General features: G+C 40.4%; 4 protein-coding genes across 4 annotated transcripts; 3 read left to right on the forward strand and 1 right to left on the reverse strand.

The window, feature by feature from the left end:
• Window positions 1-588: 588 nt before the first annotated feature.
• CRG1 (S-adenosylmethionine-dependent methyltransferase) lies at window positions 589-1,467 on the forward strand (the record flags this gene model as incomplete). Its single annotated transcript, XM_018365733.1, has 1 exon — window positions 589-1,467. One exon carries the CDS (start codon window positions 589-591, stop codon window positions 1,465-1,467), a length of 879 nt encoding a protein of 292 aa, XP_018221988.1.
• A 1,493-nt stretch (window positions 1,468-2,960) lies between these two features.
• On the forward strand, window positions 2,961-4,895 carry BDS1 (sulfuric ester hydrolase; the record flags this gene model as incomplete). The annotated part of the gene is made up of 1 exon (XM_018365734.1): window positions 2,961-4,895. The coding sequence occupies one exon, from the start codon at window positions 2,961-2,963 to the stop codon at window positions 4,893-4,895; it is 1,935 nt and encodes a 644-aa protein (XP_018221989.1).
• Window positions 4,896-5,729: 834 nt separating this feature from the next.
• Window positions 5,730-7,394, reverse strand: DI49_2617 (uncharacterized protein; the record flags this gene model as incomplete). The annotated part of the gene is made up of 1 exon (XM_018365735.1): window positions 5,730-7,394. One exon carries the CDS (start codon window positions 7,392-7,394, stop codon window positions 5,730-5,732), a length of 1,665 nt encoding a protein of 554 aa, XP_018221990.1.
• Window positions 7,395-11,078: 3,684 nt separating this feature from the next.
• Window positions 11,079-12,106, forward strand: DI49_2618 (sugar porter family MFS transporter; the record flags this gene model as incomplete). The annotated part of the gene is made up of 1 exon (XM_018365736.1): window positions 11,079-12,106. A coding segment is annotated over one exon (1,028 nt), but the record flags the coding sequence as incomplete, so codon positions are not given.

The following is a 12,106-nucleotide window of genomic DNA, read 5'->3' on the forward strand; positions in this document are numbered from 1 at the left end:
ACAATAAAAGGAAACTTCCCTCTTTTAAAAAGTTCAATAAAAATGATGCAATAATAATGAATTTCGTATTACTATTTCTTTCAAAGTGATTTAGTCACATCATATAAAAATAAAGCATTTTCCGAACACTCTCAACTTTGATATTTATAACATAGCTACAAACTGTTTCGTAGGGGATTTCACATTTGATCAAAATGCTAATCTACAGAAATTCTATGTAAATTGAAATGTATAAGGATCAACAGGAGTTATGTACACTATGGGATAAGAGTATCATCTTGTACATCGCAACTAACCACCCTTTAAGTACGAAAGCAGGGTCTCACTTTTGACCAACCATTCGACCTCCCTATGAAAACTAAGATATGGCAATGGATTCAACAATAACAATCAAATGATACCATTCAGTAGAAGTAATCTCGTAAATTGAGGTGACGTTACATTTTAAAGGCTCGGTTATGTTCTATATTTAGACGCGGAAAAATAGTATATAAAAATCATGAACTAAAGGTACAAAATATGGCCAAGTCCCTGTAGACCTGTTTACCAGAGGGTCTTTCTCCAGGAAATTCAATTGAAAGATCAGAAATGTCTAAAACCAGTTACTTGGAGAAAAATTTTGAATCCTCACACTACAATAAAGTACGTCCCTCTTATCCACAATCTTTGGTTAATGAGGTATTAGCCTTCCATAGGGGCCCGGACAGGAATTTAGTGGATGTTGGATGTGGTACAGGAAAGGCGACATTTCTCTTTGAGCCTTATTTTGAAAATATCACTGGCATTGACCCATCTTCCGCCATGCTCTCAATTGCAGAGAAAGAAAAAGCTGAACGTAAATTGGGAGACAATGTTAAATTCATTAACGCCCTTGGTGAAGACTTATCCAGTATTGAATCAGGAACTGTTGATATGGTTATCAGCGCGGAGGCAATTCATTGGTGTAATCTAGACAAGCTATTTCAACAAGTTACGTCTGTATTACGCAGAGATGGAACTTTTGCATTTTGGTTTTATATTCAACCGGTATTTGTGGATTTTACTCCAGAAGCGTCAAATGTATACTACAAATATTGTTGGAGTAAGGATTACATGGGCAAATACTTGGATGAAAACCAAAGGGAAGTTTTATTGAATTATGGCGGTGAAATGCTACGTTCTTTATTACCAGAGATATTTAAAGATGTCGAGGTCTCCATTTATAACCCTTCAGACCCAGATACATCAACAGTTACGGCTGAAGAAAATAAATTTCTCTGGCGCACAACTATCACTTTGACACAATTAAAGCAGTTTGTAAAAAGCTGGAGCATATACGCTTCTTGGATTAGAGATCATCCTGGTGAATCAGATATAGCGGATATCTTTATAGATGAAATGAAAGAGGCTTGTCATTGCGATAACTTGGACTTACCTTTGAATGTAGAGTGGTCTACATTCTATTATCTTTGTAGGAAGAAGGATTAAGTATTGCTGATGTCTAACAGTTTTCACGTGCGGTTATCAATGTAAGATTATGCTATTTTTCGTAGTATAATTGCTTTTTCCCCACAATCACACGCTAAATAAGTTATATATTCAATGTCATATCCCTTTTGTTTCCTCATAAAGCCAGTACAACTTATGGCCTTAGTGCAAATATCAAGTTGTTAACTACCCTTGTTTTTTAGAAGCTTGCTAAAAAAGTCTAGTTCTGATTAAATGATGGACAAGATATATGTGAGTATTGGAGCCACATTAGCTTCAATCTAAAAAGGCAGGTAGCAGGCAGTTTGAGACAAGCTATCAAGCGCTATTAAGTATACGTAACCATGCTGATGAAAAAAAATTGACAGGAAAAGGCTTGTAGTTTATTTCAGGATTCGATGTGCCAAGCCCTTAAAACTGATTGCGTCTGCCGGATGTGCTGTGTTTTTTTATTCGGAGTTCGATGCTCGAACTCCGCAGTTTTCCTGTTTGCCAGGCGTAAATCAAAATCAGTTTCCAGATCATTATGCAGGTGAAATTGAAAAAGTTAAAACTAGCAACATATTTTTTGGCGGCTGGCCTGAAAAGTGATGTGTTTTCAAGATACTAGGGAAACGGGTTTGCGATTCGATATCGTGTTCAATGCTACTCTAGGTTACTGAGAGTTTGCATCTTTACCGAAATCCAAGTACAGTAAGCGGCATCCTGCTCTTATTATTGCAACCGGCAGAGTAATGCATGCGTGCAAGACTGAATATTTAAATGGCCCTGCCGTTTCATTCAATGCGCATTTTTGTTTTTCAATGTGTCGATACGAGGCAACTGCCAGAGAAATTATTACGCATCCAAAAAAACTGGATGTCCACAGTGCCCACATGTACGAAACGATAACAGAGGAGTATCGCTCAACTGGCAAGAGACTCTCAGATCGTCGGCGTTTCACCAAGACCACATGTCAAGCACATATATCCCAATCCCCGGTCACGCTTATTATCCGTGCATTTTCTATTCGTGGAGAGATTGAATGAAGTAAAAACATGGATATTTTGACTTGGAAGCGGGAACGCACCGATCTCTGTGTTTAAAAATGTTTTGAGAGGCCCTCGTATTTCCATCCTGCCATAGGCATGATCAAAATTATAAATGTGGTCATCGTTCGAATAATATCACATGACATTCGAGTGCCATTGTCTCGGCTCCAAAACAGCATCAGTATCCTCGTAAAAAGATCGAAATGCAAAACCTCGCATAATATCTTCTCATCGTCTCTTCGCCACAGTTGGCACTGCTGAAAAGTTTTTTTTTATTCGACAGGTCATATTGCATGCGCGCTAGTGTTCAAACTAATGCCACTGTTTTTTCGAGAAATACGCAATTGAAATGGCTCCTGTAAGCGCAATGATATAAAAGAAAGACCTTGCAATTAGGCTAAAGAAAGCCATTGCCCCCATATTGTGGCTTCATAAGGACAAGCAACTGAATATAAAACAAAAATGGGAAATTTACCGAACAAATCTGCTGCACCCAAAGGGCCCGAGCCATCAACGCTACGCGCTAACTCCGACTTCGCAAAGAAGTTACCTTTTCAAGACCGCCGCGACTTCGAAGAGGCATTGCGCGGCTTCGTTGCTACGGTACCCGATGCCCTGGTGCCTGGCCCAGGCACCAGCGAGCGACCAGCGTGGAGCATGAAACCATTTGATTTTATTAAGGCAAATGAGGCCGCGGATACTGTGAACCCTAGTTTATGGAGACAAGCTCAATTAAACGCGATCCATGGCCTCTTCCAGGTGACTGAGCGTATTTATCAAGTACGCGGCTTTGACATCTCGAACATGACCGTGATCGAAGGAGATACATCGTTAATCGTTATAGATCCGCTGTTTACAGTCGAGACAGCTCATGCTTCGCTAGATCTTTACTTCCAGCATCGCCCACGGAAGCCGGTCAGCACAGTGATATACACACATAGCCACTCAGACCATTTTGGTGGTGTGAAGGGCGTGGTTAACGAGGCGGATGTGATTGCTGGCAAAGTAAAAATAATTGCTCCCGCTGGATTCATGGAGAGCGCAGTTGCCGAAAATATCTTGGCAGGCAATGCAATGAGCCGACGCTCCCAGTTTCAATTCGGTATGCTGCTGCAGCCCGGTGTCCGAGGACTGGTTGACACAGGTTTAGGAAAGACAAGTGCCCGTGGGACAAATACACTAATCGCTCCGACCGTCACCATTGACAATTCCAAAGAGGAACACACTATTGACGGGGTGGAATTTGTTTTCCAGCTTGCTCTAGGCTCAGAAGCACCTTCGGAAATGCTCATATATCTACCGCAGTTCCGTGTCTTGGACATGGCAGAAGATGTGACGCACTGTATGCACAACCTTTATACTCTCCGGGGCGCTGAGATACGTGACGGTAATCTGTGGTCGAAGTACATAGACGAGGCACGTGTGTCCTTCGGAAATAAGACTGATGTGCTCATTGCACAGCATCACTGGCCCACTGTTGGACGCGAACGCGTTAATGATTTATTAAAGAAGCATCGTGATACGTATAAATTCATCCATGACCAGTCGCTGCGCCTACTAAACCATGGCTACACAGCGGAAGAAATTGCAGAAACGCTTCGCATGCCTGCTAGCCTTGAGCAAGAATGGTCAACGCGCGGCTACTACGGTACATTACACCACAACGCCAAGGCAGTGTACCAGAAATACCTTGGCTGGTACGATGCCAATCCAGCAAATCTTAACCCATTACCACCCGTGGCATATGCGAAGAAAACCATCGAGTACATGGGTGGGGCTGACGCAGTGCTTGACCGCGCACGAGAGGACTTCAAGAGAGGCGAGTTTCGCTGGGTTGCAAGTATTGCAAACCAAGTCGTCTATGCTGAACCTGAAAACCGGGAGGCCCGCGAATTAGGTGCAAATGCCCTTGAACAGTTGGGATACCAGGCGGAGTCAGGTATTTGGCGTTGCGCCTATTTGGTAGGTGCTATGGAGCTACGTGATGGCGTGCCGGACATTCCAAGCATCACCAAAAACATTGGCGACTTAACTAAAGCGGTTAGCAACGACTTGTTGTTCGACTTCCTAGCTGTACGTCTTGATGGGACCAGGGCTGAAGGCATAAATTCAGTCATCAACTGGCATTTTGCCGATTTGAACGAATATTTCGTCATGTCACTTGAAAACTCTGCCCTTACACACATCATCGGTCAGCAACAAGAAGCAGACGTTAGCGTAAGACTGAACCGAGGTACGCTCGATGAAATCCTGCAGAAGAAAACAACTTTCACTCAGGCGGCGAGTAACGACAAGGCGGTGATTGATGGCGACATCTCAAAGCTCGAAGAAGTGTTTTCTTTGTTGGATAATTTCGAACTCATGTTCCCTATAGTTGAACCAAGGAAGAAAAATTAGCATAATTTGCTTTCCGTTTCATATGTGTATCTTACTTCATAAATATATATGTCTTTTTTGTACAAATACCTATCTTCTGTATCCCAGACATTTCTACAGGTTTTCTTCAAATCCAAAGGGCTTTAAGTTGATCTTTTAAACAAATAACAGAGTACAGGGAGGCTTCAGGTTCAATTAAGTAGCGAAAACGCTACAAATTATGCTAAGCCTTGCTCATACGTTTCTAAATTTAACCGCGCTTAAAGTGAATTTTTAAAGTTCGAACTCACTACTTTTTTCATCGACCGTCCTTTCAAAAAAACTGTAAAAGAAGCAAAGATGTAAGAATGTCTTCCAGTTAGGATTAGATGTATTTTAGTGGCTGCCCTTGTATGGTAACAGCTCCTATATAATCATAGACAAACGAACTTGACAGGGTTCATAATAGCTATAAAAAATGCCGGATTCCACTATTGAAGTCCTGCGGCTTCCCTAATCAAACGTTAGCGTAAGGAAACACTCATAACCCAATCGACCCATTCGTGTTCACAGGGTGACTCAAGCATGTTGGACTCTTTTCCTATCACACTCTGATTTTCCAGTGCGAGTGTTAAGAACCCAAGGTTACGAAGGGAAAGGTTAACAAAAGTTCAGAGGGCAGTATAGGGTTATCTGCGGTGCCATTTGCTCTGTAAAAATACCAAAAAGAAGATTACTTATCGTATTCTGTATGTACATTAAAAGCATGGTCTTACAGCTTTTGGTCAGACTTAAGTTATTTAGAAAGCGGCAGTGGACACATTAGCTCTGAACCGTAAAAACCTAGGATAAACAAAATCTTTCCAGGAGAGTATTTCAATGAGTAAACCTAAAGTCTAATCTACGTGAACCTGTATCCGTAGTTACATTCATATAATGCTCCCTTTCTTCTTCAGACATTGCGTTCCAAATTTTATCTCTCTTACGGTTGATATGTATATAGAAAAACTTACTTCCAATCAATAAAGGAAACATGGCGAGAGAAAGGCCAAACAAAACCGAATTACCCTTGCGATATAGCGGTTTATCACTTTGTTGGTAAATGTTCGAAGATATTATCAGACCGGCTTGAACAAACATGTTGTATAATGAAGCAGAGACTGTTCTTGTTTTTATTGAGTGTGAATTCCTGGAACACATCGAAACACAAATAGCATGTATATATGGATTTCCCAAGAGCAATGTAATGATAATATATGTTCCCCATTTATCAACCATAGTTCCTTTCCAAAAACGCAAGATGGCTAGTAACGGTACAGTATACAAAGGCTGCAAAAGACATAGTCCTAATCTGTTGTTTAGCCTCTCCGTCAAATAGGTGATACCGAGTAATAGAACTATATGGAGAGCATATTGAGGTATAGCAAGTAAGTTAACTTGCAGAGTTTTAAAGCCAATACTCTTTAATACCAATGTCAAGTATGCAGTTAATACATTCGCTGGCATATACGCGATTAATCCAATCAAATAGACAGGCCATTGGTAATAGTCGGTTATTGTTTGCCATAATATCTTGAGATTAATACCCTGTCTATTATTCATGTCACCTTTTGTGGGATCATCTCTCAAGATTTTGTTGACAATGATGGTCTCCTCTCTATCCGTGAACCATCCTTTCTTGTTCCACGGTTTCTTAGTTTCAACAACAGACGGAACMATCAAAAAATAGGAGGCTATACCAATGACTAGAGTGAATAGACCTTCGATTAAAAACAACCATTGCCACCCGGCCATTCCCCCACGACCTCTCAATCTCAATATACCAAAAGCAAGTAATGAAGTGGCTATCTGTGTCAACGACAAAGTGGTCCAAAAGAGTGATAACCTAATTGATAACTCTGAGGCAGTGTAGAAGTAGGACATCCAAAGGACCAAATCTGGAACAAAACCTCCCTCAAGAAGGCCTAGTAGCGCCCTGCATGCATAAAATGAATGCTTTCCTGTGAGTCTACACTGCACAATAGCGACGAGAGACCATAGAGTCATCTGGATTGGTATCCAAATATCCGCACCTAATCTCTTGGAGATCAACTGCGAAGGTAGTTCTGCGCACAAGAATGTCAAATAAAAGATAGTATTGCCGGTATTGTAGTTATTTGTATTCATATTCAAATCGTCGAGTAAGTTATCTGCTACCGCTTGCGCCAAATTTCCTCGGTCGACTTGCAAAGCCACGAACATAAAGCAAGCTAATAGCGTTACGCGCCATTCCAATTTCCATAAAAGACTCTTCTCTTCCTTTTTTGTCCATTCGAAGTTAGGATCAAATCTTTCACGACACTCATACTTGGTAGATTCATATAAGTTCCGGTAGTACTTTTCGACTGCAGGATTTAAGAAAGGATTACGTTTCGATTCCTCTTTATCATAAACGTGATCTATCGATGAGTCAGAATGACCTAGAGAAAGGGTATCTTCACTTTGGACGGTTGTTTGATCTTTCGCAACCTCAATGCGAGTATCCTCCTCTTTGTATGTCATTGTTATTGCAGCTTTACACACCTTATATTCAACTTCTTCTGTATACAATTCGAACAGCAAGAGATGAACCGGCCAAAGAAAAGATTAACTGTAGCTTTTAATACAAAGCTATATATCATTAAGATGCTTTACGTTTATGGCTTATAAAAATCATCTGTTAAAGCAAAGAGTTTTAGAGCCACTCGGAAATTTCACAACCACAACCACAACCACAACTACAACCACAACTACAACTACAAGCAAGCAAAAGTGAATGTATATACTATTGTCATTTGGTGCTTTATTAAATGCTGATTATTAAGGTGTTTTTGCAGTCTTCATTTACTTTCAGTCACATGAAATTATCTTTAGTAGAGCCACGAAGCCTTGCCTCATCCGCTGTTCAAGCCTCACCCCACAATCTGGATGATATTTTTTTTTTGACGGCGCGGCGTGCGCCACAATGATTTGATTTGAGCCATTCTGCGTTATCTTGTAAAATGCCTGAAATAAACTCTCTATCTACCCCACTAAAACTTTATTACCTATTAGCGTAATGATATGCTTCGAGGGATGCCTTTTTTTTACTGGAATGGTATCTATCACAGAACAACAAGACGGTGCAAGCTAATTGTGGCATAATCGGTGTGAATGTTGAAAAATAGGCTCCATTTAACCGGATTTTGGGCATAGATTAATCACTAGGAGCTACGCAATCTTTGTATATGGACCCTCCAGGGGTAGATGTGGCCCTTTCGTACTATTACTATTTCTCGGTGATAGATTTACTTCGGAATAGCTTTTTTCCGGGATCAGGGCAAAAATACGAAGAAAAAAGGCCATTGAGGTGAATAAAGATCTACAGATAAAGACAACCCAAATAAAACAGTGCCACCATGAGACGACTCCATCGGAAAGTTAGAAGAAATTTTAGGTACTTCTGTGCAAAAGTAGAAAAATATTATAGAAAAATATAGTCGAAAAAGGATTGAACCATCAACGAGATAAACGGGAAGAAAAGCTCTCGCTCTTATTAAAACCTTTTTTATCGACCGCGAATGAAACGGAAGTACTGCGCTGCATGATTGTGCTCTATAAAAGACGAATCTGGCTTTTAGGATTGTTCGTGCTATATAGGCTATGATTTCTGTCACATGACTTATCTGTTCTGAGGGTTCAATTCCCACGCTACTCCGAGACATAATAGCTTTCATGCACTTGAGCATATTTTTAGTTAGGACGGACTGACCGTACACAGTCCTGATTGTTTAAGTAATCCGATATGAAAGTTCGACCGGATAGCAGATATCATAGCTAACAGATCGTCCATAACAAAGGCCTAACCCTTAATGGAGGAATCATAACAAAGGATGTTGGTCTTAGACCTCGGACATAATTCCTCAATTATAGAACCTTATTATTACATGTGAAAACTGATATGTTAAATTGGTAGAAACCTGTTTTGGGAAACACCTAGAAGGTCGCGTAGACGATAGCTGTACAATTCCATGGGCAAGGTGCGTGGGTGTATTAACTAAGAAAAATGTTCAGCCGCATTCGAAAACCACACCTTAGCTGGGCGGCTAAGTGAGTAAAAGTAAAAGGCAGGTAAAATAGAGAAACTTTATATGCAAATTATGAAGCATTTGATGTGTTTATTGATATTATTGGAATTTTCGTTAGAAAAGGGTACCTTACGTAACTAGATGTGAGAGGTAATCACATTCATGATATAGGAAAAGTTCAACTTCAGTAAGGTAGAAGGCAAGATATCATAGCATGCGTGCACATCCCGATGCTGCTGCAAAAACGATACGGGCGCTCGAGGTGCGTGGAGAGTACTTTCTTGTTATATTGCCTTGATTATCAAATGTAGATAAAGGTAACAGATCTCTATGTGCCGAATTATCATAATAGGATATGAAGCAGTACTGAGGTCTGGAGAGTCATCAGAAGTGAGAATGCAGAATAAGATTTTTACATCAGTTATGGTATAAGATCCGTAAATTGAGTTTGTGAAGGCATTTAAGAGAGAAGGTACCGTATTGAGCTGGATATCATGATTAATGTAATGATCGAAGTACGAGTATCTAGGCTGTTTCACAATAAAACGTTTTAACGTGGCTATGGGAGTTATGAGGTATTGCCAGGGGATGTCAAGATTATCGAGACATTTTTCACGTGATATATTCCAGATCAGCTGTATATTGAGGGATACGTTGCGGTGGCGAATTATATATGGTTATTTTATTTTAAAGCGAAGTGTTTTTTATTCTCATAACCTATACATTTCGAGCTAAAACAACAGGTGGCCGATTGTGTTCAAACCGCATATTTGGATGCAGTAATATATATTGAATCCTTTTCGAAAAGTACATACCATTAGCTCAATAACCATGCTCTCAATTTAGTTTAGAAACTTTCTCTTCCAAAATTTTGTAATGTTTTGTTCTTGTTTCTATAAAAAGTAAGGAGCCGCTGTTAATGACTTAATATTCGCCTGATTTGGTTGCCATCTTCTATCTTCATCATTATGGATGCGTGTGTGTATTTTTTAACGCACAGGATACAGGCTGACTGCTTTATATGATGTACATGTTGAAGATTTTACCACTATTTAGGAGCGAGTAGGGTACAGGTATAAGGCAAAGTATAGCATATTCAGAGGGCTTTGTGTCGATTAGCAATATATGGTTTAGCCCAGTATATGGCATGCATTTTGGAATTGGTCAGTAAAAATTCGAGTTTGCAAACAGCGAAGTAGTTTCTTCAGATAAATGCCGCTCTTAGTCCAGCTAGTGTTTTCGTTCCGCCAACTATACAGCTTAATGTTACAAACAGAAAATCAACCTGCCACTGTTCAAAGGAGCACACTTTGAAACTCAGGGTCGTAGTACTGTGATAGCCGGGTGCTTGGTTATTGTATTTTACGAAGAATTTGTGCGGTCTTTTCCATGTAATTGCGCCATAATATGACGGTAAAGATTTCTTCCCCTCGCATCTCTGTGCAAATTTTTGTTTCTTTCCGTTCCTCATACTAATCACCCCACCCACCATCTAATCGATCTCATATGTTACAGCAACTATTAGAAACAGGACAGACCCAATCTGGTGCGACTATATGAGATATACAACTGACGTCACCTGTTTTGCAACCACTTATTCCTTTTATCTTGAAGTCCTACTTGGGATGCATTTCAAACTTAAAACTTAAAACCCAAAAAAAGTGGGGGTGGGGTATGATTCGCGAAATGCTTGAAATAACGCGGTTATGAAATCTTGAACGGCAGGCACACAGGAAAGGCCCCCATTAAAGCGGCGTGAGCAGCTTAACGGGCACAAGTCTGTTAGCAGACTTCAAGATTGTCTTGGCGTAAACGTCCAAGGACAATATTATTAGATAATGTTAAAGGCTCCTTGTCTAAAATCCCAATGGAAGGACACCAGTCGTTCAATAGATGAAACAAAAATAGTTTCGCTGATATGCGAAAACTTTCCTATGGTTGAAATTTCATCGTTCCTGTTGTTTCGCATAAAGTCGTTGCTGCCACACCGTTCTATCTACCCTTACACGATTGCTGCTGTTTGAGACATATAAAGTGAGAGAGTTAAATTCGACTAACTCTTTCCATGTTTTATGGTCGCTTTTATCGAAAGGTTCATTAAATAGAAAAAGAAAAAGAAAAGAAAAAGAAAACGAAAAAGATGTCTAGCTCCCATTTATCTGCTAGCGGTGTTACAGATAATCGAAATGCTTCCACTGCRGACGTTCAKGTCGCACCACCCATAGAGAAGGAGGGGCTTGATGARTTTGACAATACAATMCTGAATGAAGGCCCTCTAGAAGCACCAAAGAGAGGATTTTTGGGATACCTGACTATCTATTTACTTTGTATTCCTATCTCTTTCGGAGGGTTTTTACCTGGCTGGGATAGTGGTATCACTGCCGGTTTCATTAACATGGACAATTTTAAAATGAATTTCGGATCTTACAAGCACAGTACCGGAGAGTACTATTTGAGTAACGTGCGTATGGGTCTTTTGGTTGCAATGTTCAGTATAGGGTGCGCTATAGGTGGCCTTATGTTTGCGCGTCTGGCTGATACTTTAGGCAGAAGACTAGCAATTGTGATAGTGGTGTTGGTGTATATTGTAGGTGCAATCATCCAAATCAGTTCAAGCCACAAATGGTACCAGTATTTTGTCGGTAAAATCATATACGGTTTAGGTGCTGGTGGCTGTTCCGTGTTGTGCCCAATGCTTCTGTCTGAAATAGCTCCCAAGGATCTGAGAGGTGGACTCATTTCATTATACCAATTGAACATGACCTTTGGGATTTTCCTAGGTTACTGTAGCGTTTACGGAACACGTAAATACGACAATACCGCACAATGGAGAATACCTATTGGGTTATGCTTTTTATGGGCCCTAATTATCATCATTGGTATGTTAATGGTTCCAGAGTCACCAAGATATCTAATCGAATCCGAAAGACACGAGGAGGCACGTACTTCCATTGCCAAGATAAACAAGGTTTCACCAGAAGATCCATGGGTACATGGAGAAGCAGAAGAAATTATTGCAGGTGTGCTTGCTCAGAGGGAACAAGGGGAGGCCTCATGGAAGGAGCTTCTGTCAGTGAAAACCAAAGTTTTCCGGCGTTTGATTACCGGGATACTTGTGCAAACGTTCTTGCAACTTACCGGTGAAAACTACTTTTTCTTCTACGGAAC

The sequence above is a fragment of the Saccharomyces eubayanus genome, chromosome XV (genome assembly GCF_001298625.1).
Source record: "Saccharomyces eubayanus strain FM1318 chromosome XV, whole genome shotgun sequence".
NCBI classification, from domain to species: Eukaryota; Fungi; Ascomycota; class Saccharomycetes; order Saccharomycetales; family Saccharomycetaceae; genus Saccharomyces; species Saccharomyces eubayanus.